The sequence below is a fragment of the Lates calcarifer genome, linkage group LG19 (genome assembly GCF_001640805.2).
Source record: "Lates calcarifer isolate ASB-BC8 linkage group LG19, TLL_Latcal_v3, whole genome shotgun sequence".
Taxonomy (NCBI): Eukaryota; Metazoa; Chordata; class Actinopteri; family Centropomidae; genus Lates; species Lates calcarifer.
The window spans coordinates 16,177,822-16,200,397 of NC_066851.1; the positions used below are offsets into that span (position 1 = coordinate 16,177,822).

At 40.3% G+C, this 22,576-nt stretch overlaps 2 protein-coding genes across 3 annotated transcripts; both read right to left on the reverse strand.

The window, feature by feature from the left end:
* Positions 1–666: 666 nt before the first annotated feature.
* On the reverse strand, positions 667–13,426 carry usp40 (ubiquitin specific peptidase 40). 2 transcript variants are annotated; one of them, XM_018663533.2, is made up of 31 exons: positions 12,675–13,426; positions 12,507–12,574; positions 12,296–12,409; positions 11,194–11,358; positions 10,826–10,972; positions 10,485–10,628; positions 10,194–10,322; positions 9,873–9,989; positions 9,652–9,759; positions 9,313–9,513; positions 9,069–9,204; positions 8,780–8,861; positions 8,381–8,552; positions 8,194–8,278; positions 8,036–8,106; positions 7,550–7,953; positions 7,318–7,471; positions 7,127–7,187; positions 6,036–6,089; positions 5,710–5,798; positions 5,439–5,525; positions 5,302–5,338; positions 5,087–5,151; positions 4,461–4,535; positions 4,148–4,375; positions 3,900–4,018; positions 3,688–3,753; positions 3,377–3,587; positions 3,008–3,103; positions 2,814–2,908; positions 667–2,659 (listed from the first exon to the last, which is right to left on the reverse strand). In XM_018663533.2, the coding sequence occupies exons 1-31, from the start codon at positions 12,868–12,870 to the stop codon at positions 2,554–2,556; spliced, it is 3,882 nt and encodes a 1,293-aa protein (XP_018519049.1). In that variant the 5' UTR covers positions 12,871–13,426; the 3' UTR covers positions 667–2,553. The 2 variants fall into 2 exon arrangements, with proteins under 2 accessions (XP_018519049.1, XP_018519047.1); XM_018663531.2 differs by having other exon boundaries at positions 9,069–9,207.
* Positions 13,427–14,009: 583 nt separating this feature from the next.
* LOC108874938 (thrombospondin-type laminin G domain and EAR repeat-containing protein-like) lies at positions 14,010–21,532 on the reverse strand. The gene is made up of 13 exons (XM_018663529.2): positions 21,114–21,532; positions 19,804–20,027; positions 19,331–19,671; positions 18,849–18,939; positions 18,578–18,734; positions 18,328–18,459; positions 18,168–18,238; positions 17,518–17,679; positions 17,204–17,411; positions 16,870–17,102; positions 15,544–15,722; positions 15,321–15,422; positions 14,010–15,045 (listed from the first exon to the last, which is right to left on the reverse strand). Exons 1-13 carry the CDS (start codon positions 21,196–21,198, stop codon positions 14,892–14,894), a joined length of 2,139 nt encoding a protein of 712 aa, XP_018519045.1. The 5' UTR covers positions 21,199–21,532; the 3' UTR covers positions 14,010–14,891.
* Between the last annotated feature and the right edge of the window lie 1,044 nt (positions 21,533–22,576).

Sequence of the window (22,576 nt, forward strand, 5' to 3'; positions counted from 1 at the left end):
GGATACTTCGGCATGCAGACTGGAGGAGCCGGGAATCGAACCACCGACCTTCTGATTGGTGGACAACTGCTCTACCTCCTAAGCCACAGCCGCCCCTGCTGCCATACTACCAGATTTTCTCTCCTCAGGCTGTGAGACTAGCTACTGATTTCATCCTCATTACTCACATATTTTTACGACTTGATTATTTATTCATTCATTTATATATCTTTTGTTTCTGAGAATAGCACGAGGAGACAAGATCTGTAATTTTGTTACACATTCATGTATTTCATAATGATAACTGAATTGAATCTTGATGATAGATCTTGAGGATACTACTTGACATTTTATGTGTGTAGCCCAGTAACTTTTATGCCAATCCATCTGACAGTTGTTGAGATATTTCCAAAAAAAAAAAAAAAAAAAAAAAAAAAAAAAAAAAAAAAGACAAGAAAAAGACTGGGGATCACTAAAATCAGAAGGATTCATCTTCTGGAAACCATGCAAGTCTGTGGTTGTTGAGACATTTTAATCTGGACCAGAGTGCTAGACTGACTGACCGTTACCTTTCAGAAAATGATGCCACCGGCAGCGTTAAAATCTGTTCAAATCAGTCCTGAAGCCACAAATTCCTGTGGTGCAAAATGCAGTGATTCAGCTGAAGACTAATTAACATAACATGACTGACAATTACTACTGTATGCCTTTATTGTTGATAAAATATTTTCTGCAGATACAGTCTGACACAGATACAAACAGATGTCCACTGTCTTAATTCAGTAGATCAGTCCTTATCAGTAACACCAAAGATGTAATCAATAGCACTAATAAATGATACATGATAAAAAATAATAATAATTTCACTATTGCTAAGTATATTGTAGATTTTATGCATCTGCTTCAAACACATTTTTAAAAAATGTAATTCTACTTGCAAATTCTTGGCACTGATCAAGGCCAGATTAACACAGGAAGCAGCATAGAAAATATTTTGTAACAAAATCAAATCCTCACAAAAAAAAACATATATCACAATTCATACAAGACAATTATTTTGTCACTTTTTCAAATAAATTATTTAAAGAATAATTTATGTTAATTTCACTTCCCTGAAGTTCGCATATAGTGCATGCAAATGAAACATTAAATGTTCCTCAATAAACTCATATAGTAAATCAGGGATCTTTACTATTACATTATCAAGGAGAGTAGTTTTCCAATACATTTCTGAAGCAGACGGGAACAAATTCATCTGGCATCAATGATGTTTTTGCTCTATGCAGTTATTCTTTTGAATGTGAAATGACAGAATGAGGTGAAAGTGAAGACATTCAGCTTTGATTTTTAGTTCTATGGAGGGGATACTGTCCAGTAAAGGACAATCAAATTATTTTCCCATTCACAGAACATGACTAGAAGTAAATAAAGGCAGAAAATCTACACTTTTACCCAGCAGCTGATGTGTCATTTCACACCCAAACTGTTAAATACACGAGCCAAAACATTAAACTGTGTCGTTACTTTAACTGTAGTTTACTGTAATACAGTGGGGCAACATTTTAGGATTAGGAAAAGAAAGTTACGAATGAGACAGAAAGAAAAACAACAGGGCAGCAGAGGTAGAGTGAGAGAGGTAGAGAGTGAGGTAGGGAGGATGGAGCAGCACTGAAGTTTCTCCATGTTAAGGCCTGTCTCTCCTCTCCCTTGTCAACCTAAAATAAGCCCATCTATTGAGCCCATGATCCAGGAATCCTTTTGTTCATGGTGCACAGTGACAGGTTTGTTATAAACTTACTAAAGATACATCAGGACTTAGTAATGTTTGATTCCCTACTGCTGTGCTGGACAATTGGTTAAAAGAAAGCCACAATTTAAAAGCCACTGGCTGTTGGCTACAAGTATAAATGTTTCATCCTGATTGCTACAGTTTAAGCACAGCAGTATCTGAGATAGAAACTCCAGTTAGCCTCAGTACAGTATTTCACTGCAGGTTTGTAATTGCAAGAGAAGATTAGAAAAAAAACAAACAAAAGAAACACTTAAACTAGACATGGCCTGTCTGGACTGATACTTAACAGTAAAAGGTTACAAGTTAGCTACTGATGTGTTGTCCTGAAGGTTAGGCTGTCTTCAAATCTCCCTCAGAAAGTATAAAAACAGAAATTGAATCAAATAAAAGGGTATGTGTGGTGGTTGTGCTTTTGAGAGCTTGTAAAGACAAGAAGCGAGACAAACATGGGTCATCTAATTACAAACCCAGAATTATTGCATAGAAACAATGCAAACTACAGTCAGTTATTACAAAAAACAGCAAATCAAAAGTGCCAAAGTTGAAATTCTTTCTGTTCCTTTGTCAATACTCCAGAAGACAGAAAGAAATTTAGGGTTTGACTTTGTCAGGTTTAAAAGATTTGTGGAGATAAACAGTTAACAAAAATGGCACAAGACTTGTGTCAAGTGGATTGTCCTAACTGCAATGTGGCATATGTGTATGTGTGTGTGTGTGTGTGTGTATGCATTGTACTTTTATAGGTAGTCCTGATTTGTCCATGCACCTATGAGAGCAGGGTGCTATCTGAATTCCCCAACACTGATTGACAGCGCTACCTCTGGCTTCCTGGATTTGGTTTGTCCCGCCTTCTTCTGGGGTCCAGCACCATCAGAGCTCGCGTTCCCTCTGAGGATGAGAAAGCGAGTAAAATTTCAACAATAATGGACACGGTTTTGTGGCTTCACAGCTATGAGTCACTCCAGCCTTGGGTGCCTGCCAAATATATAAAGTAAGAAACATTCTCCCAGCTGCTGCATGTGACAAAATAAAAGAGTCCCACCCTTTTCTGCGTTGCTCTGCCTGCTCTCTGAGCCTCTGCTGGCCCTGCTCATCCTCCACGGTGATGAAGTCTCTGTTGTTGTCGATCAAAAGATTCTGAAAAGAGAAAAGGAAAAAAATCAAGACCAGACTGAGTATTTCACACACAAAAAACAAAACTGACTCTTTCGTAAACAAACGTGGTTTTATCAATACCTTGATGCCGATTGTGTCGCCATCTTTGAGGTGGAATGGTGCTCCCAATAGTGATTCTGTCCTCTTCTTCTTTTTCTTTTTGGAAACCTGTTGGCTCTGAAATTAAAAGGCATAAGGCATATTATTCACTGACAATGTGGCCATGCATGAGCAACACATAAAACACAGAAATTTGGGGATGTCTTTGCTCATGAAATAAAAATCCCACAAGTTCTTGATGACGTGATGAACTGAAAGATCAAGGTTAAATCTCCCTTTGTTGGCCACTCTTTGCTACATTTTACAGTCTCTAATGTTCTTCCACAGCTACCATTTCCTCTACCAACTTTTCAATTGAGCAAAAACACGTAAATATACCATTTATCTTACCCAGTTTGATATTTCTTCCCAGATGTGTTTGTCTGGCTGGTGTTTGGCCAACAGCAGAGAGTCAGGAGAGAGGCCATAGTGAGCAGCCAGACAAGTGCGTAGAGAGCGAGGGGAAGAATCACGGGATGCATCCCAAACCAGCTCCTCTGCAGGGTAGTAACTCCTCTCCCCTGGTACTCCCATCTTAACATTTAGCAGCACCTCCTTGGGCCTTGGGAAGAGGAGGGAATAAGGGAAGGAAATGTATTACAAAACTGAGCTAAAGAAACAACAGAGAGGCTAAATCTGACTAGTTACACCCTAAACCTCACCCAAGATCTTCCTCCTTCAGCAGCTGTTGCACACAAAGGTCTGTACCACCGGATAGCTTCAATTTCCTGATCAGGAGAAAACAGAAGAGAAAATCTGGATCAGGTAATGACTCAGACTTTCAGTATCTATCCTGATGAAAATAATCTAATAGGCTTTAATTCTAAAACTGGCAAAAAGAACAACAACAACCGAGACGGGAAAGTGGTCCTACCTGAGCGTTAGTTGTTGTCCTCTGAGGATTCGTGTCAGTCTCCGTCCCTCCAGCTGCCATATGCGCATGAATGCAGTGGTTGGCACACAAACATTTTGGAGAGCAGGCAGCGTCAACACCTGATACAGAGGGAGACAGTAAAGTACAGCAAGAGGAGCCCCTCTTCGACTACAGTAAACACTGGATGTGATCCTGAAATACGTCAGAGGATTAATTTGGGATCTTCGAGAATGATCTACATACTTTACCTGAGTCTTGAGATCCTCTAGAGTGGCCTCATCTGATATTTCAACCTGTCCTATGCTTCTCAGGTCCACCACATTACTGCCACAAACAGGAGGTGACGGACTATGTGTTTCGCCTGTCGTCAAAACCTCCTGCATCTGTTCTTCAGCATGTCCATTGTCAGTGTGATTAAAATCTGTTTCTATGTTTTTGGGATCCAGATGCAGCCACATAGATAACTTGAGAAAACCCTGACAGAAACAACAAAAGTTAAAGAGAGAGGCAGAGTTATAATATACTCTCAATCTCAAGCCAAAAATCCAAATACTGAAGTACCTTCGGAGGAAGTTGTCCTTCTGTCACGACTAATGTCTCGCCACTGCTTATCTTCAGCTCTGACAGAGAAGCATCCTGAGAATAAAAGGTTGGGGGAGGAATTATTGTAAAATTATTTCTTAAAATAAATTCCAGGCCAAAATAATACTGCTACTATATGTTTAACAAAGATGAATTCAAAGGACAAAAAAATCCTTAAATGCCATCTTGTTGAATCATAAAAGGCCACAGAGTTTTAAAGATCATCTGAAAGGGTTTTGCCTCATAGTTACAGCTGCAATGATTAGCTGATTGATAGAAAATCAATCAGCAACTGTTTGGATAATCAATTAATTATTCAAGTCAGGGTAAAAAGACCAAACATTCCCTTGTTCCAGCTTGTTATTTGTGAGGGTTGGATGCTTTTCTTAGTCTTATATGACAATAAGTTTAATATTTTATACAGTTCAGTTTAGTACTTTGGTTGCTTTCAGACAGAATTCTACATAAACTTACTGCATATGTAATAAACAGGGTAACAAGAGCAAAACAAACAAAAAAAATCTGCCAATACTATTTGATTTAAATAACATATATAGTTAGAGATACAGATAGATATAGATATAGATATACAGTCAGCCACACACCTCATCCATAAGTGGCTCTCCAACCTCTTCACACCAGTCAAGCCTCCTCAAGTGCCAACAGGTGCCTGCAAGCACACATTTAAGTGACATTACCAACTAGATATCGCAGCAAAACACCACAGTAAAATATATGTGTGATTAAAGTCTTACAAAAAAAGAGATGGAAATATTAAATGCACAAAAGTAAGTCTACAACAGAAAAAAAATAGTTTTACCATCAAGTCCAACAGCATCCAGCATTGCCTTTAAACACTACAAATAACAATAAGATTCAATAAAATTGAATTTAAATACACAGGTACTGTAATTACATTATGAATATTGCATAAAATAAGTGGATTTTTCCCCTCACCTCTCTGACAGTACAAGTCTGCTCCACAATTATATCCATCTCCATGCCAGCAGAGGGGGCTGTGCCCACAGAGAAATGCAAGAAAAGCTGCAACAATGAGAGAAACATTTCCAAACATCAATCAAGCACTTAAACAGCTCATAACTCCTGTCTTGATATGTTTTAAAATGTGGTATAGGGTACTTTACTGGTACTTAAAGGTTCTGTAACTTTCACCTGTGCAGCTGCAAATACAAAGGATTTACTGAAGGTTTCAAATAAAAAGGCACACCTGTGATGCCTTGGGGGCATTTCCCGGACAGAGAGTCAGTGTGGTCATGAGTCGCACCCCTGCATCCCGAACACTCAACTCCTCACACACTGTCAGGTAAACCACGAGGGAGACAACACAGTGCACTTCAGTAAGTGTTTACTATGACTTCAAAGACAGATGATGAGAAGAAAAATTACAAGCAGGGATAGTACCTTTTAAAAACTTTAACGAGGGGACAGTGTGAAGGAATGTGTATGTTAATATTTTGTTAAAATGAGGGGGATTTCCAGCTGTTAGTAATCTACACCATTAAAATCAGCCCCAGGTAAAAAATGACAGAGTACCTGGAGGAAGGAGTTTCCCTGTGCAGTCCACCTGTCTCAGACAGTACTGTGCACCTGGTCAGTGAGACAGAAATAACAGCTGAATTAAGAACGTAAACTCACTCGACACTTGATATAAGAATCTAAATACAAACACACATTACTAAGAGCAAAAGGAGCTAATTTTCTTTGTCAAAGGCATTCATATTTTAATTATTATAATATAACATAATTATTATAATAACTAAGTTTTTCAAATACACTTCCAAGACAACTATTTGGTCTACATTTATGATGCCTATGATGATTTTTTTTTTATTGATATTTTTCAGAGGGGTGTTAACAGAGACGTGTGGTGCTATGCTGGATTCCATTATATTCAGATGTGTTTCTAATTTTCTCACCCCGTTTGTGTAAGTAGGGAGAATAAATAAGTTGGAAACACCTCTCAATATAATGTAGTTCAGTTCAACATCACCTTTAACTATAACCTCAGTGACAAACATACAATTGAATGTACACAGTTCTGATAATGCCAACAAAAACTGAACATTATGTGGGATGTAAAGATAGATATTATGGCAGGGCTGTACTGGATTGCAGTAGATTGTGCAGGTGTACCTTGTTTTGTGGCCACTGAATATATTCTCTATGAATCATAAATTAACCCTATCCAAAACCTAAAGCTGGATGACTGTATATTTGAAGAGTTCCAGTTTAACAGTCTGTGATTTTACATTTTGTTTGAGACATTTCAGATATTTTTAAATATGTATTTAGCTTATCATTTAAAAAAAACTCTAAAGGACATCTCATCAGAGTTCTTAATTCAATTAATTCAATGATATTCACTTGCTCACTTGCAAGTGTATAAGAATGTAAAAGCATGTTAATATGTCTTGCATGCATACATTGAATTAGTTTAAGAAACTTTGACGTACTTGAAGTGTTCATGTGCTGCTGCATTAAGTAAACATATTCCAAAATCAGACTGAGACTCGGCGGGTGCATGTATATGTACAATATTAACAGAGCCTGACTAATAATGGATGGAAGTCAGAGATTATCAGGAAATCCCTTGCAGACACTGTATGTATGTGTGAGCATCTTGCCTGGGGGCTGCTCCTGTAGCTGCAGCTCTTCTATGGCCCTCTGTTTCACCTCACACAGCAGCTGCAGTAGAAAAACATTAAACAGAATTCAGTGATTTTCACAGAAAGAACAATGTGATGCTTGAATGGAAAAATAAAGAGGGAGATGAGACAACAAGACTGAGCCGAAACAGAGACACAAAATTACTGACCATACTCCCTGTGGCTGGAACCTTAATTTTCCTTGTGTCCTCTTCATCCTCCTCATCCCCTTCACCTCCTCCATGTTGTCGAAACTCCACCTGGAGCCAGCGGCAGTCAGATGGCGTAGTCACAGTGACGACGTCTCCATTTCGGGTAAACACACTAAACAAAGTAAAGAAGACAGCTGTTAAAAACGTATATAAAAGAAACAACACATACACGCATTGTAGAGGATTTTACCTGCTGTCGAACGACTGCGGCTCCAGCACCAACAGCGCATCTCCATCTTTCAGCGACAGCTCCTTTAGCGTCCGCTGCATGTCATCGGGCGGGAACACTCTCCATCCGCTCGCCCCTCCTCCCTCTCCTGCCCCCTGCTCTCCTCTCTTCGCTTCTTTATGCTCCTGGCACAGCAGACTCTCCTTAGGCTCACCCAGCGCCTCCTTCACCTCCCCAAGTGTCACACCACCTGCAAACCCTCTGGCCTCCCTTTTAAGTCCTGGCCCACCATTTTCGACTCTGCTCTCCCCACATTCCGCCCCGTCCCCCACATCCTGCTCCACATCTTCGCCCAAAAAGGGACGTACCACAGTCAGCAGCACGGGCTCCCACTCGGCCCCAGTTAGCATAGTCGCACCACATACCTGAAGAGATAAAAACCAGCATAAAAGTCATTCTTGATTGCGACATTTGAGCAAGTTTACGATGGACCGTGCTTTTCCTTACCTCTCTGCCATTCCACACAAATAAGTCAGAGTTTGTGTAGATGCCTGCACTATACAGGGAGACGTTGTCATCTAAAAAGAGAAACAGAATGATGCTACAGAGATGTACAAAATGCTAACTTCTACAGTCCTCTTGAAGTATTTCACTAAATGTCTCACCTGTGAGAGTATTGTAGAGGTGTAGCCCTGCTGGAAGACTCCTGGCCACAGTCAAAGCCATATCCCCTTCCCAGAGTTCCTGCATCTGAGACAAATCCACACATGCAAACGCACACTATGCAACTTATTTCTACTGCTCTTCCAGGATCTAAAACACAACATTTGGTGATTTGGAGAATGAGGTTACCTGGTAAATAGCTAATCGCAGGTCTCCTACAGTCTTTCTACGGTCAAAACTGAGGGTGGTGCTGCCATTGTGCTCTTTGTTGGCTGGTTGCAGGGCTCCGTTCTCTAGTCTATAACAGGGTGCCAGGTGCAGATGCAGCTCCACTGTGTTATTGGTGGCTTCAAGCTTCTCGCTGTAATAGAAGAATCGCTGATTCATATCAATCACTTGTTTAACAAACTAATTTTCATATATCTTTCCTTTTTTGTAGCCATTACGTTGACTCTTACATTCACTGATTTAGGACTTTTAGATACCACTGAACCATCAACAGATTGCAACTGAAATGTCATTTAGAACCAATTAATCCAAAGTGTAATGTGGTGAGAGTTGACTGTGAATGTGTCTTTGTTTCTGTACCGCATCTGTTGCAGATTGAGGTTCTCCTCTTGGGCCATCTGGACGAGGTGAGAAGGAACTTTATATTGTGGATTGTTCAGAGCTGAAAACATCAAAACAAACCACACATGTTGAAAATATATACATATTCGTCATCTTATGAATTAAGTCTTCTATTTACTTAGTAAAAGCTAAAACTATTACTGACTATTACTGAGTTACCAGAATGAAATCAATGACCCAATTTTCATGAACCCACTCAACTGGGCAGAAATAATCTTTCCAGTTATAGAAACATGGTGTCCATTACCTTCACTGGGCCTGCACAGCTGTGTTTTTCTATAGAACAGCATGTACGCGCTCTCTTTGCCCTGGAACTGCTTCTCTATGTCAGACTCCCTGATGGAGGTCACCGTGGAGTCATTAAGGTCGAACCAGTGGCTACCCTGCTGACAGACAGGAAGATATACCGTGAGAAACAGGCAGCAAAGAAATCACAAGATGTAATGTAAGTTTAAACTCTGAATTCTTGCTAGTGTGTGCTTGTCTTATACCTCTGGTTCAGGCTCTGGCTTCTGGTCTGGTTCTTGCTGTTGCTCAGCAGCTCCTGCGTCTGAAGCAGTTGAAGGATCAGATTTAGTGGTCTGTTCTGGTGGGCCAGGGGGCTCAGTCACTGGGCTGGGCAGGTTTGCCTTCAATGCCACTCTGGTACCACCGGACACCAAAATGAACACATCATTGTGGGACTGCAGGAACTATATCACAGGAGAAATACAGTTAAAAAAAAACAACAACAACAACAGGGGTTTATATGCAAGAAAAATGTGGGACAAACAAACTGATGGTAAGCCCAGAAGTACACCACCAACTATTAGAGAAGAAACCAAACATACCTTTCCTATGGGACCATAGTGTTTTCTGAACTTTTTGCTCCAGGATGAACCAATCTTATTCATAAGTTTCTGGCCCAGCTGGTCCATTAGGACACTCTTTGATGGCTCCTAGTAGCCAGGAACCAAACAGCACCTAATTAGTTATTTTTTCCTGTGGCTAACATGCAGGCAAACTGGATACAATTAAGCAAAAGAAGGTAACAGAATTGCTGTTGTGGTACCTCAGCAATAATAGCAGTTATGACAGACAAAGGGTCATCTTCTTGTAGTTTTGGCTCACACACTTCCTTGACCTCCTCCTTGACTTTCCTCTGAGTTTTAGGTTTGGAGTCATCCTCCTGACAACAAACAGAGACACTGCTATTCCTGATGCACACAATCAAAGGCTTGCAGGCTGTGCTAACTTTTTCTTATGATAGGAATGCACACAGTAGTTTTATGGGGAATGAGCAATTTGTCATATTCTGAAAAGCGAGCACAACTACTGACAGTTTATTTGGTTTTTGTTTTTATCCTTCTGTTTGCTCTTTTAATTTTCTCACCGGTGGCTCCCATTGGCCGAGCTGGTCAATGTCCCTGATGTAAACGTGGTAATGGCCACCATAGCAGCCGCCCTTATGGATTATCACAGAGAACAGGTCGTAGGAGTAATCAGAGTCGTCTCCATCAGTCTGTAACAGAGGACCATATAATAGTAAACTTTTCAAGGCAAAGCCTTCCAAAAAAACCTAAACTTGATAACCATGAAAATGCAACAAAGATAACAATAATTAACAAAAAATTCAGTTAAATGTATGTAGTCTAAGTTCAGAGTGTTAAAACCTGTCAGGTACCTGTTCACAAAATGGCCGTAAGTTGATGGTGAGGGGGAAGGTGTAGCGTCCCGTCTCCTTGTATCGCTCACATTTGGCAAAGTCAAAGCTGAATCTCAGCAAAGACATGGTCATAAATGGAGGGAGCTTCTTCAGCTTAGCAGACTGAATAATAGCAAAAAGAGTAAAGAAAGAATGGTGAGGCACATTAAAATGACTATTTTTACTGTCTTATTATTATTATTATTGCTCAATACAAATGTAAGTATTATTCAAAAGGGATAAGTGGGAAAATACTTTTTAAAAGCTGTATTATAACCTTTGTTATTGTGTTAACACAACAAATGAGAGATGGCACTGACCTTGGCAGCAGTGACCAGCCTGTCACACTGGGCACAGCGGTACAGGTTATTGCCCTCAAACAACTCCTCCTCCACAAACATGTTCCACAAAGCTTCCTCCAGGCTAGACACGCCACAAACACACACTGTCAGGTCCAGGAAGTCCTCCTAAAGCAGGCACAAATAAATATTTACACAAAGACCACGTTAATTAATAATATTTGTCTTAAAATTTAGTTGTGCGATTTATTCTCCTCCTGTAGTGTTAGACATTAACTTTGTTGAGTCTTAATTGGCCAAAAACAAAAAAAATATTTTTAACACTTTTTAGTGGACAAAATATAACTTCAGAGAAGAAAGACAGAGAAGCCTTGAACATATGGACACACCTGTCTCTGGCTGACATTTCCACATTCCTTGCAGACAATGCTGTTGACAATGGTCCCATGGTAGAGCCGGTGGATAAATGAACTACCACTGGTACCCACAAGAGAGTGCTCCAAAGCACTGAACAGGATCCTGTTCAGCTCCTGGACATCATGCTGATTTGTCCCCTGAAAGAGGACCATGACAGAAAAGGGATCAAATTACAGACAGAAATCAATATTATGCAGTTTACAGTTTACAATAAGTATTATATTACACTTTTCATGGTATATTGTTTTGGTTTTTATTATAGAAGAAATCAATGCACTTCACTATTTTACATTTACAGGAAATGACAAAGCTTGCACTGCGTCAGTCAAACTTCACTGGTAAAGCCCAGTGATTTGATATTTCAATCTATGCTTTATATAATAACACCATCTGCTTGTTTCTTTCAAGCTATATACAGCTTGCTAACTTCTTTTCAGCAATCCATTTAGGTACAACAGTGTCCATCGACACATCAGTCAAAATACAAGCACATATTGACTTTAGTTTGTATACTTAATCCTGTCACCTCATCATTATGAACACAGTTCTTACACACACACGTTTTTAAAACCTCTGTAAACTACGTTTTTACTTTACTTTGAACCCATCATTAACACACTGCAACTTTGCAACAGTTTCATCCATTATGTGCAAAGTCACTCTCTCCTCCCTCAGCTGCAGCTTAAGTTACACTTTCCATTTTGATGTTTTGTAGAGGTTCAAGGTTCAGTTCAGGTTCAATCACATCACTGTATGTACAGTCTTGATCTGGAGAAGCATGTCCTGTGGCAACTTCTGTCTGTTTCTTGCTCCCTCTTTGTGTTTTATTTTCATGTGTTGTGATCTTTCCTGATATATTTTTTGCATGACTGCAGTTGGAATACCTCCAGACAAAACTGAATTGAATCAACCGGGCTGCTCGCCTGACCTCTGTTTGGTGAGTCTGAAATCCAGTTTTGTGAATTTCAGCATGTATTTCCAGGTAGGATTGGAAGGTAAACAAATCACGGAAATGAGAGGTGTAACCCGAGCCTGTAGTTCTCCTTCTCACTGACAAAGATAATGGGAACAGACCTCGCTGCTGTTCCAGCCAAAGCTGTCGGTGAGGTCGGCGGTGGAGGCGCTCTGCTGGTCCACCAACAACAGACGGGCAAACAGTCTCTGGAGCTCCAGCGGGATCACTCTGACCTGAGGAAAAGAAGGGAAAGTCTTATGACACTTCACAAACACACACACATATATATTACATCTGTGGTTACATCTACAGGCACTTTGCAATTCTTACTTTGGCTCCTGGTTTCTCTTTGTCTTCCAGGCGTCCTAATTCCTCTGGCCCCAAACTGAACAGCTCCTCTGCAAAGACATGCACCAAACAATGAATGCGTAAATAAAATATATACACTTGCACTCTATTTATTTACCGTATTAGTGGACCTCAGTCACCCGTCCTTACCTCTGAATTCTGGGGTAAACAGCAGGGTCTGGAGCAGAGAGTTCAGGTAGCACGTCCCTCCCTGGTTCTTGATGCCGCACAGATTGCCCCTTCCTCGGGCTGGAGGTGGCTCGTCTCCCCCCTTTGCAACTCTTCCCTTGGAGGAAGTGGAGGAGAAGCCTTCCTCCTCATCTTCTTCGAAAAGATTCCCAAACATACCGTGTATTTTTGAGGTTTTTCTCCCTTTTATAAACTCAGTTTCTCTCAGTAATGCTGGGACTCAGCCTCGTTGTAAACTGTGTGGTAGCACTCCGATGTGCCCTCTTGCTATCTCATCTTGGTCTTGCCGAGTTCTCTGTTGACAATGGCCGGGCTGACTCTGAAATAAGAAGACTTCACGGGGCTGAACATAGCGACTAATAACCGGATGTATGTGCGCTGGACTCGCAGTTAATGTTGTTCACCAAGCTTAACACGCTAACAAAAGGCGCAGGACGCTGATGAGCAGCTTGACAGCTCAGCGAAAATGTGAAAAAAAATCAGCCTGACTGTAACGTTTACGGTGTATGTCTCTGCGACTGGAAAAAATGGCGTCCTCTTACCGATACTCAAGGACTGATTTAAATGTATCGTTACTCGGAGTTGCCTCTGACACTGACTCTTTCTTCCTCTCGTCGATCTTATAACAGGTAACAAACAGAACGTAAATAAAAATATCGTCGGTGAACAGTAGGCAGCCATGTTTCTTCCTAGCAGAGAATGGAATGGTGCATTGTGGTACTTGTAGTATCACACTAGTATCACACTGATACTCTAGTATCACACATCTTTCTTGGTCACTGCATATGAGCATTTTAAGTCTAGTATTTTAATTTCTACACTTTTTTCTGTAAGTTTATGATACAATCATGAAGAAATTCGTAACATAGGAACTAGAATTGTAGCTTGAGTAACTACATTTCACACAATTGTGCTCTGGAAGATTATAAAAGGATCATGGGGTTTGTAGTCTGACAGCATCAAACATGTTTTATGGTTGCCAGTTCTTTAAGAGGTGTGAAGATATGTGCCCAGAGCCATGTATGAAAAGGTTGCATACCTATCAAAGCTCTAAATCTCTAATTTGCCGCGAAATGACTTGGAATGAAAACTTGTGTACTTTTAATCCTTCAGGATATGTTTGCCACCCTTGCTTCCATCCTTACATGCTCTAACTGAACATAGTTCAAAGTTAGCGAATGCAAAAAAAACCCTCAACTTTTGTTTCACATATAAACATATTAAGTCTGGTTTATTGTAAGTTCAATAATTTACTTTAAGTTTTACATATACAGTGTATATATATATATATATATATATATATATATTCATGCAGTCAGAGGCAAAAAATAACAATCAGTTCAGTTTTCATTTAGAGAACATATTCCAGTTAAAAAATGTTAAATATGATTTCAATAAAAAATGTTTCTACAGAAAGATAAGAATCTTACAGAGGTTGTCTTGAGTTGTATTCGTTTCTTTCAAACAATGCGCACAAATAGACATATTCTCATAGAAATCTTGTGCACTCTATAATTGTTTTTAAAATGAGGTACATCAGTTGTTAACCTGGCACTGACAGGTTGATGTTGTGAGTTCACTGTGTGCAGGGTTGGTCATTATACCAAATCCCCCCAGCCAAAACCCCTTGGAAATGTTCTGAGGAGCCACCACAGAAAATCATCATCATCTCTCAGCATTATGGTCTACATGCAGTTTCAAAACCCTCTCCACACGGCAAGGATATAACAACACTAAATACTTTTATCATATGTCAATTTAATTCAATGTTTTTTTCTGAAAAAATGTTTTCTTTCCTCAAGTTTATAGATATTTACTATAACAGATATTGGAGTCATTCTTCAAAACCCACCGTGTGCAATTTCTGTGTGGTTTTTGAATCTCCTCAAGGTCGTTAAAACCTAAAACACAACTTCCAGCAAACAACACTAAGGACATGGCCTTAATAGTTGCTATAGACCTGACTGTATGTAATCGAGGTTGACAGTTGACAGTATTGTATAGGCACACACACACACACATTTCAGACATTATTGCAGACATTTTCTCACACAGGAGCACACAGACACACAAAAGGACAATGTACTCCCTCACAAAGAAGAGAATGCTGGGACACACAATACACACACATTCACACACAAATCAATTCACAAAGCCAGGTGCACACTCTCTTTTTGTCTAATAGGTTTTTAGCTTGAACACCTTGGAGAGAGGTGCTTTGGCACTAGAGTAGATCAGATATGATTCTCCTTTAAAGCTGAAAAACTCCCAGTCACTGCACCCAATGGTCGGGAGCCAGTGAACAGGAACAAAGCCTTCATATCCCTGCCATCTAAAAACAAACAGAGAGGAGGAATCAGATCAAAGGTGTATTTGCATCCGGTTAACAATAGCTGTAGATCAAAATTTAGCTGTGGACCATTTCCTAGTTCCTAGTGAATCCTCTCATGTCAAAGCTGCTGGTATGCTTTCACTATTTTGGCTCACAGGAAAAAACTAAATCTATATTACAACAGTGTACATGATTTCAGCACTAAGTTAGAGGATTATCAGTGTATAGGTGAATTATTTCACACTGGGAGGAGATGTTGTTGACAAGTTGACTACCTGTACAGAATGCTGTTGAGAGAGTAGGATTCTCCGTTGAAGGAATTAGCAACAACCAGAAAATGTTCCTCCCCGAGGCTGAAGAACTCCCAGTCCACTGCACTGGAGAGACAGAAAGGTATGTGGTGATTACGAGAGGGTGAAAAGGCAGCCAATGCATGATTGCACAGGAAGTGTTCCTGTAGTCTATCTGTGTGTATGTATAATGCTTGCAAATATGTACCTGTAGGTGATAATATCCTGGAAGCGGACAAATAGCTGTCCATTCATGTCCAGTTCATAGATAGTGGAGTTGATGGCATATCGACTTGGTCCGTTACCATGGAGTCTGTGCCCATTGGCAACAACCAAGAAGACTCTGCTGCCAATCTGAAACATTTCCCAGTCTGTGGCGCAGAACGTCTGGATTGATAGAAAGAAAGAAAACATACTGCTGGTGTGGTGGAGCCCTGAACATAATTAAAATATGAAATGAAACATGAGAGTGGTAAACAACTAAAAGCATAACAAATGTAAACAGCTACAGTCTGCCATGTTAGCTGCTTCAGTGCTAGAGCTACATGCTAACATCAGCATGCACTTTCACTATGACAGTTAGCAGATATAATGTTCCCCATGGTCACCACATTAGTTTAGCGCATTAGCATGTTAGCATTTGTATTTGGCCATAAAGACTTGAAAGACATGAAATTTTGACCAGATGGTGGCATTAGAGGTAAAGTCAGGGGATAGGCAAAGTACAAGTCATGTTGTGGTGAATATGAATGTCTGTACCAAATCTCATAACAGTCCATATTTCATTCAAAACCACATATGTCAACATCATCGTGGAGCTGGAGGGATAATTACAGGAACAGCAAAGTGAGCAGGATTCATCCTCTGGGGATCAGGTATGTCTATATAAAATTTCATGGTAATCAATGTAATAGTTGTTGAGTTATTCCAGTCCGGATCAAAGTGGTGGCCCAACCAGCTGACGCCCTCTTGGCTTAAAAGGTGTCAAAATCATGTTTTCTCTCTCAATTGATGATTTCAGGTGATTAATTTATACTTGCCCTGGGGTGTTCTTGTGAATCCTCATATCCATCTGGAGTTTAGAAGTTCCCCTAAATCACACATCTCCTTATGGTTTCTCATGTGACTATCAATGTGTCAAAACCATTTCCTCAAATGTGGCTAGATTCAAATATATGATTCACTATCAGTTACATGTCAAAGCATTGCTATTGCTGAAGCAAATCAAGCAAACCGCATGTTCTATTTTTGGCCCTGTCTTAAACGCTTGGACACACCCATTCTTTGCTCCCCCATCTCTCTTTCATTACCCCTTTATCTCTCCCTGTGTCTATTCCCTTCCCTCTGTGTGTACAGATAGATAGTTTTTTATACTCATCTCAAAGATATAGATCTTATCACAGAAAATCAAAACCCAGCTGGTGTGAAAATGAATTGTATGGAAATCATGCAGCAAAATGCTACATTAAAGTGCTGTCAAACCAAATTTCCACACACACACACACACACACTCAGCCTTTTTTTCACCACATACCTTGATTGTCTGGAACACCTGGAAGCCTCCATTGACCCACACATAGATGACAGAGTCTACAGAAGTGGTAACTCCATCGAAAGCATTTGCGACCACCAGGAAATGGTATGGTCCGACAGTGAAGAACTCCCAGTCGTAGGCCCCTGAGGTTGGCAGCATCTGGTGAACCTCAAAAGACTTTGTTGACCTGTTCCACTTGTATATCACACTGTTTATAGTGTGATTATTATTACCTGGAGGTCAAAGCATGAGGAAAGAAATGTAATATTTTATACCGATTTGATGCAGGAGTTCTGGAAGTTAACAGGTCATTTGATGGATATTTAGTTTTTACCTTGTCTGTGATTGGCTACGGCGAGATAGGTTTGTCGATTGATGGTAAAGGCCTCCCAGTCTCGAGCACAGTGGGTCTGCAGAGACTGGAACTGCACAAACTTTTTTCTTCTCTTGCTCCACTTGTAAATCACAGAGAAGTCAGTCTCCGACTCTTTGTTAAAATGATTGTTTGGTCCTCCACCAGAGTTAGACACCACCAGAAATACCTGCACCAAACAACAAAACAGAGGGAATATGGGTTCAAAGCTTACATTGAAACTACTGTGATCTCTCCAATACTTTTTTTTTGTTGTTGTTGCTTTTTTGTCATACTTTCTTTCCCATGTTGAAGTGTCTCCAAACCAGGGCTTCGTGAGTGGTGAAATTCTGGTAGAGCTTGAATCCTGACTGGGTCCACAGATACACAGCAGAGCCAGAGGTTTTGGAGCGGTGAGCCAAAGCAGCCATCACACCCATGCCGGCAACCTGGAAAACCTGAAGATTGGATAAAAGAACGAAATCACATGATGCTGAAAAATAAGATTTTATGCAGAGAAGAGCATCAATCACAGTCAACTAAGATTGCCCAAGTGATTTTTAGAAATGGACACCTCTCTTCCTACACAAACTTACATCCATATATCTTACATAATTGGGAGTGTATCCCTTCTAAATAAATTTTGATTTCTAAAGAGGTGAAACTACATTGTATTTCACAAGAAACAAAATTTGAGGAGAGGGTTAAAAGTAAACATAACTTTGTATAGCTGAATTCGTTCTTTTCTTATTTCCCATTGTTCGTAACCCCATGTAGGGTCCTTCCCTAAGACTACAGTCAGGGAGAAACTGTAGGTCCATTGGTCTTGAGAAACATTAGACTCCCAAATATGTTTTTCTACTCTTGTGCCTTTGGTTTCTTTAAGTATAAGCAATAGCAATAGCAATAGTACAGACACAACAAATATACATAATATAATAAATACCTCAACATCATGAGTCTCTGAGCTGGTGGTGAGGACCTGATGTTCCATCACATAGTCCAGCCTTTTATGATCTGAGTAGATGGAGAAGTGAAGAATTTCATCAGTTTTCTGCCTAAGCTGAGAAGGAAATTGCCCATGATGGTTGATGTATGACTCTCACCCTCTAACACAGTGATCCACACTGTGCCGTCGCAGAGGTAGAGGCCTTTCCTGAGAGGACTGAACCACAGCTGGCCTTGTAGCAGCTCTGAGCATGTACGCTCCAACCCCACTGACACTCGCTCCTCTGTTTCTGATGATCAAAACACAAAGGCAAGCAGATAATTAAAGAGGCAGGGAAGAAGAGAAATGAGCATATAAACCATGTATTGCATAATAATGTATCAAATGCTCTGTAAAATGCAAATTACCATGGGTAGTCAGATGGCTGTCACCCTCTCTCCCTGAGACAGGCAGGTCTAAGAGAAGCGGTGGTACTGACAGAGCTGCTAGCTGGGGGTCAGAGGAGGGGCAGATCTGATTGGTGGCATCGGAACCTGGCACCAAAACCAGCTGCCGTAGCAGACCCTGTACATGGGCAGCAGATAAGACAGAAAGGATTTAACTGTCAAGTAGTTACAGTGATTTAGCACTTTATTTATTATGAATCTCAAGTTAGAAATGAGGGAATATAAGTCTTACTGAAAACAAGCCCTTCCATCTCCCCCGACTGCCTATGTGAAACCTGGATCCCTGAATGTTGAGGTCAGAGGGGAAAGGCCTGGAGGGAATGCTGTTTGCCACAAAAAGATACAATTATTTCTAAACGAACGTTGAATCTGTGTGATTAAAGTTGTCTCCTTCTTGCTTCTGTTTTTAGGTACGAGACAGGAAAATCTGAGACGCAAATTGTAACATATAAGTGCTGTAAGGGTAATATTCCTCCCTTTTGTGCACCAGAGGGAGTTTCCACAAAAAAGACATCTATCACATACTGTCAGGCCACTATGATATGGCTGCAGGGTGTGAGCAGATTTGGAGCAGTGCCATTGTATTGTGGTGAAGGATCTACTATCCCTCAAGGGAATTCAGAGGGAACAGGAAGAGAGGATGGTGTGAGGCAGACAGTATACCCAGCAAAACAGACAGAAACACTCAAGAAGAGCAAAACAAGAGGAGCTTACATTTCCAGTGGTGAGTTGCAGTCCACCGTGAGCCTCACATGTTGACCACTGACAGTTAAAACCAGAGTGTGCCACTGGTTATCAGCCAGCCGGGCACCTCGAAACACCCAGTGCTCCATGACCCCTCCGTGACCTTTAAAAAGGAAGTGCAGATATTTTCTGGAGAACCTCAGTCCCAGGATGGTCCGTCCGTGCTCGTCATTACTTTTGACTTGCCTCTCCTTTTTCTTCTCCTCTCCATGGTCTTCCTCTCCACTGATACCCCTGTTTTTATTACTGTCCAAAATGTCTCCTTTCTCTCCTGTTTTTGGCTCCATCAGGGAAAAGATGTATTCATTTCTCTGTAAGACAAATGGGAAAACATTCAATCACACTGTATATATATGAAAGTAGCAATGTAAATGATAAGTGAGTTGATAGATAAGAGCTGAATAGTTCATCCATCTCTGGTATTCTGTGTACTGGATGTTCACCTTGGGTGCAATGTTAGTGACTTTTAGCGTCACAACAATGGAGAATTCCTTTGGGAACAGGTCACAATTCACCAGCAGCTGGGAGGAGGGAAAGCTCATAGAGGTATGAGGGCTGGAGAAATGTACCCCCCTCACCCCTCCTGCCTGCCTCATTTGCACCCCTGGCACAAGTTTGGAGGTGTCCCTCTCGAGAACAAAAGACAGAAGATCCAGAGGGAGCAGATCTGCAAACAATAAGAGAATAAAGAGTTCAGGAAGACTATAAACCAGTGGTTCCTAACCTGGGGGTCGGGACCCCCTAAAGAGGTCACAAAATAAATCTGAGGGTTTAATAGGACAGCAAGAATCAAAAAGATTATCTTTTACAGTTAGTTCTATTTTCTTGTTGAATACTAGGTAGTTTACAGCAGATTTTTGCAGACAAAGCACATGAAAAAGTTATAAAGTATGATGTGTTGTTATAAATTAAAACACCCAACAGTATACGTAAGTAGACTGAGCATCTACTTTGATCATTTCTCAGGCAAAACTACCAAAAATGTAATGGTTCCAGCTTTTAAAATGCAACAATTTGCTGTTTTTCCTTATAATTTCCTATACTTTCCTGACTACACTTATATAAAACATGTTCAATTAGGGACTTGTAATGCAGAGTATTAAGTACCTTTACTTGAGTAGAAAATCTGAACACTTCTTGAACACACTACATTAAACCAAGGGGTCACAAAAGGACATACAGTAGCTTTGTTTTAAGGGGTCACAAGTTAAAAAGGTTGGCAACAAATGCTATAAACTAATAAATCAATTAATGACATGGCATGCCTGAATTACTCGACCCCCCTGTTGTGTGAGAAATAGCCCTAGGTGCCAGTGGAGGAATAGGAGGTTTTAGGTTTTAGGAGGGGTTGTTATTAAGAAAGACATTCATTAGAAAATGACAATAATGGAGGAGAAGTACTCCCGAATCAATGAGACATCACATAAATATGTACTGATTCCGATGTGTATAGAATCGTTATGGAATCCTAACCACATCCAATGTCTGTACTTGTTTTTGGATGTTGATTTAACTTAATATTGCACGCAACGCTGCACACTCAAGCACTCCCACTGTACAGTAAGCAGACGCAGACAGTTGGAATTATCCAAAAGAATTTCAGCTGGAGGGGTTTCCCAGGTTTTGAGATGAAACCGTAAACCATTCGCTGAATAATCATTAACCAAACAACATATGTACTCAAGTTGAGCTGAGGTAACCAGGAGTAAAGCTGAGGTTGGGAGAGATGAAACAAAATGAAATGGTACGGTACCTGTACAGTGTCTCCATGTGTCTGTGGTGGCGTCGATGACCCTCAACCCCAGGAGAAGGAGCTGCATCAATATCAACGATGACATTACAAAAAGCCTGTTTGGTTCAGTTGCCAGTTGGTACGAATGTCTCCATATTAAAGGTATTTCTCTATGTTTTGCTCCCTTTGTCTCTATCTTAAGTGACAATACACATCAGGCAACTGTGTATTCTTCATATTGATCCAAATGAGCATTTTCAGATCTTCCAGTTCCAAAAGAAAAATATTTTGTCATTAAATTCTGTTGAAAATCATCAAAGCTTCTACTGGCTACCTAAGATTCACATGCACTTCAATAGTGAAGGTAGAGGATCTGTGCTTGGAGAGAAATCCATTCATCTGTGTGGAGAATCCTGCACCTGCAGCTCCTTTTAAACACCGGAGCCATGCAAATCACTAAACAGCCCGTCACTCATCCAACCCACAACCGCCTCTGATGACAAAGATCTGCCAGAGGGGTGAGCCGCTCCAAGCTCCAAGTGTGTGTGTGAGTGTGTGTACTGACACTTATGACAGACAACCTGACTGACAGACAAGCAGACAGACAGAATATTTTAATATGACAGTATCAAAAATGTCTGTCAAAAGAAAAATTCTTACAGACACGCAGTAACACTAAAGAGGCCCTGTCAAGACAAAAAAAATTTTTTAAATTAAAAGGCAAACCTAAAAACAACACAACACCTATGACCTTTGCTCCACTAATGCATAGATGGATATGAGCTCAGCTCTTATCATATATGCTGTTATCCCATAGTTTATTACTTGATTAACCGAGGCATGTGCATAGGATTCAGCCACGTTATTAAAGTCTCAAACCTGGTTGTTTTCCTAAAAGATCTGCAGGTATTACTTACTGAAAATGTAATGAAGTCTCTGGACTGTGAAATAAAATAGTAAATGGACTCAATCGTGTATTTAAAATTAGGCAAACATCATTAAATTATACAAACACCACAATGGACAGAGCAGTAAGAGGGCCCTAGTCAAGTAGTATTTGCAAATAGTAGTATTTGCATTTACTTTAACCTGCTTGTCACAGGGAAGTGTATGAAAATCGACTTTTAAAATACTTTCCAAGCAGCCTCTATAGCTCTCAGGGATATAATTGTCTGTGGTCACCCAAAAATATACCCAACAACATTATAGAATAGTTTTCAAAAGTATGTTTAACATTGGTTTGTTGGTTACTAGGCACTTGCTAAATAATCGGATTGTTTTGAGAGACAGCGGCACCTCAGATCTCTCAGAATCCTCTCATCCACCGGCCGACCTATTTACAAGGCAAATGCACTCAGTCTCTCTTCATCTCGCCCACATTATAGGATCATAGACTGCACATAGATCAGGATACAAGATACCAACTCTGCCCTGCCCTTCTTGTTCCTCTATCCAGTCATTAATCTTTCTTCCTTCCAAGCATG

Excerpts from the sequence above, each read along its gene's own strand:
- usp40 (XM_018663531.2), bottom strand. The coding sequence starts at position 12,870 with ATGTTTGGGAATCTTTTCGAAGAAGATGAGGAGGAAGGCTTCTCCTCC. Across the intron at positions 10,323-10,484 it reads TACGGCCATTTTGTGAACAG|ACTGATGGAGACGACTCTGA; the intron begins GTACCTGACAGG and ends CCTCTGTTACAG. Across the intron at positions 5,152-5,301 it reads GGATGCTGTTGGACTTGATG|GCACCTGTTGGCACTTGAGG; the intron begins GTAAAACTATTT and ends GTGTGCTTGCAG.
- LOC108874938 (XM_018663529.2), bottom strand. The coding sequence starts at position 21,198 with ATGTCATCGTTGATATTGATGCAGCTCCTTCTCCTGGGGTTGAGGGTC. Across the intron at positions 17,103-17,203 it reads CGTAGCCAATCACAGACAAG|GTAATAATAATCACACTATA; the intron begins GTAAAAACTAAA and ends TTTGACCTCCAG. Across the intron at positions 15,046-15,320 it reads CTCAACAGCATTCTGTACAG|ATGGCAGGGATATGAAGGCT; the intron begins GTAGTCAACTTG and ends GTTTGTTTTTAG.